Genomic DNA, 2433 nt, shown 5'->3' on the forward strand with positions numbered 1-2433 from the left:
ATGAGGTTACATCAATGAGATTGCATTAATGAGGTTACATCAATGAGGCTACATTAATGAGGTTATATTAGTAAGGTTATATTAGTTAGGTTATATCAATGAAGTTATATCAATGAGGTTATTAGCTTGGACTCATTCAGGAACTCCATTTGCTCTCAAACACTTGTCTCAGGGTGCCGCCTCGAACAAGCAAGAACAAATAGACCTCCCTCAGATCTTCTTCTCAGGGAAACTCCTTCATTAAATATGTCTCGTCTGAAAAACATTTAGGTTTACTTCACTCCCCGTTTGATTCCATTACAGAAAAAAAAACATTCATCTTGAAAACAAATCACATCCCCAGCTACGGTTCAGACTTTCAGTAATCTGCAGATGTAGTCTGCACCGCGGCCCATAGAAGCTCTGGTCCTAACAGTTTTATAAGACCAGGTGGTCTCTGTGAGGTCTATGCAGGACCAGAAGTCTGTCCTGGTTCCCTCAAACCAGCTCAGTACCTGTGGAGAACACCAGGACCGTGTTGTCCCAGAGTCCGGTCTGCTGCAGAGCCAGGCTGATGTTGCCCACAGCCTCGTCCATGGCGGAAACCATGCCGGCGTACAACCTGCGCTGAGGGTCTCTGATGAAGCTGTAGGGACTCAGGTAGCGCTCGGGCACCTGCAGAGGCTCGTGCACAGACTGCAGAGCCACGTACAGGAACAGAGGCTGAAAAACAAAGATTCACACAATTTAAAAAGGATCAAATAAAGATGGACGATTTTACAACGGGGCAGCACGGTGGTGCAACTGGTAGAGCTGCTGCCTCTCAGCGAGCAGGTCCCTGGTTCAAACCCCGGTCCAGGGGCCTTTCTGGGTGGAGTTTGCATGTTCTCTCCGTGCATGCGTGGGTTTTCTCCGTGTACTCCAGTTTCCTCCCACAGACCAAAAACATGCATGTTAGGCTGATTGGCAACTCTAAATTGTCCCTAGGTGTGAATGAGAGAGTGAATGGTTGTTTGTCTCGTTTGTCTCTATGTGTCCCTGTGATGGACTGGAGACCTGTCCAGGGTGTCCCCCGCCCCTCGCACAGTGATTGCTGGACATGGGCACCAGCGACCCCCGTGACCCAAAATGGAATAAACGGGTAAAGATAATGGATGGATGGATTTTACAATGAAGGCAGGTCCAGAAATATTTCAGGGATTTAGTTTTCAAAATCAAGTGTTCAAAGAGCTTCAGAGCTTCAAATATCAAAGTACCATCAGGACACGAGTCACAGATGAAATCTGACATGCAGCACCGTTTGTGCCACTTATCCATTTTAGTTTTCTGTCGCACCGAAACGTTTCACATCAAACCAACAACTTTCAGTCAGGTCATCTGGACGGTTTCTTTTTTTTTTGCTGAAACGTTTCACCTTCCATCCACAAGGCTTCATCAGTCATTCATTGAGCATGGACTATTTTGGTTTTGAACCAGTTTGACATGACTGTCGATGAGGAAGAGGGCCGGAAACAGAGGAGGGGGCGTGCCAAAGACACCATCTTAGCACCAACATAACTGGTTTGTTCCACTTTGGAGTAAGCTGTTGGGGGGAGAATCAGTTTTGTGTTGTGCGTTTCCTTGACTTATGAAGCCTTCTGGATGGAAGGTGAAACGTTTCAGAAAAAAAAAAAACTGTCCAGATGACCTGACTGAAAAATGTTGGATTGCGTACCTGGATTATTGAGCATGGACTTTGTTGGTTTCACATCAAACAAAACTCAAAATGCCGCATCAAAATAAGGATTAAAGAACAAAGTTCTCCAGACCAGCCAGACCCCAAGTGGACAGATGTCACACCACGAAGGACACCATGCAGGACATGTCCTACAGCTGTCCATGCAGGACATGTCCTACAGCTGTCCATGCAGGACATGTCCTATAGCCGATGAGCGGTCCAGTTGTGACAGATGATGAGTGTCTCCCGGCTGTGGATCAACGTTCTGCTGCAAAACCTTGGTGTTGTTCAGCTTCAGGTCCTGAACTGATGGACCAAAATTCTCTTTTCAGGACTTCCTGGTGGCTCCATGAAGGTGGTTCAGGTCCAGAAGCAGCCCCAGACTATCACTCTACCACCACTGTGTTCAACTGTTAGGTCTAACTACCTGACCTAACTTGACCTCTGTCTGCCGTTTACAGCAGATGGAACAAAGTGAACTTTTATCTCATCTAGACAACAGTTCCCAGAACTGTTTCGAGATCTTCACGTTTGATGTTCAGTCATGGTCTTCATCAGTCATGGTCTTCATCAGTCTTGGTCTTCATCAGTCTTGGTCTTCATCAGTCATGGTCTTCATCAGTCATGGTCTTCATCAGTCTTGGTCTTCATCAGTCATGGTCTTCATCAGTCATGGTCTTCCATCAGTCATGGTCTTCATCAGTCATGGTCTTCATCAGTCTTGGTCTTCATCAGTC

At 46.3% G+C, this 2433-nt stretch overlaps 1 protein-coding gene across 1 annotated transcript in view; it reads right to left on the minus strand.

Moving 5' to 3' along the window:
- LOC119424603 (arylsulfatase B-like) overlaps positions 1-2433 on the minus strand; it is a 26051-nt gene that overhangs the window by 17337 nt on the left and 6281 nt on the right. The window contains exon 4 of the mRNA XM_037692090.1: positions 495-702. Within this exon, the coding sequence (XP_037548018.1) occupies positions 495-702 (208 nt within the window). The remainder of the gene's footprint in view (positions 1-494; positions 703-2433) is intronic.

The sequence above is a fragment of the Nematolebias whitei genome, chromosome 18, assembly GCF_014905685.2.
Source record: "Nematolebias whitei isolate Nwh7 chromosome 18, NemWhi1, whole genome shotgun sequence".
NCBI classification, from domain to species: Eukaryota; Metazoa; Chordata; class Actinopteri; order Cyprinodontiformes; family Rivulidae; genus Nematolebias; species Nematolebias whitei.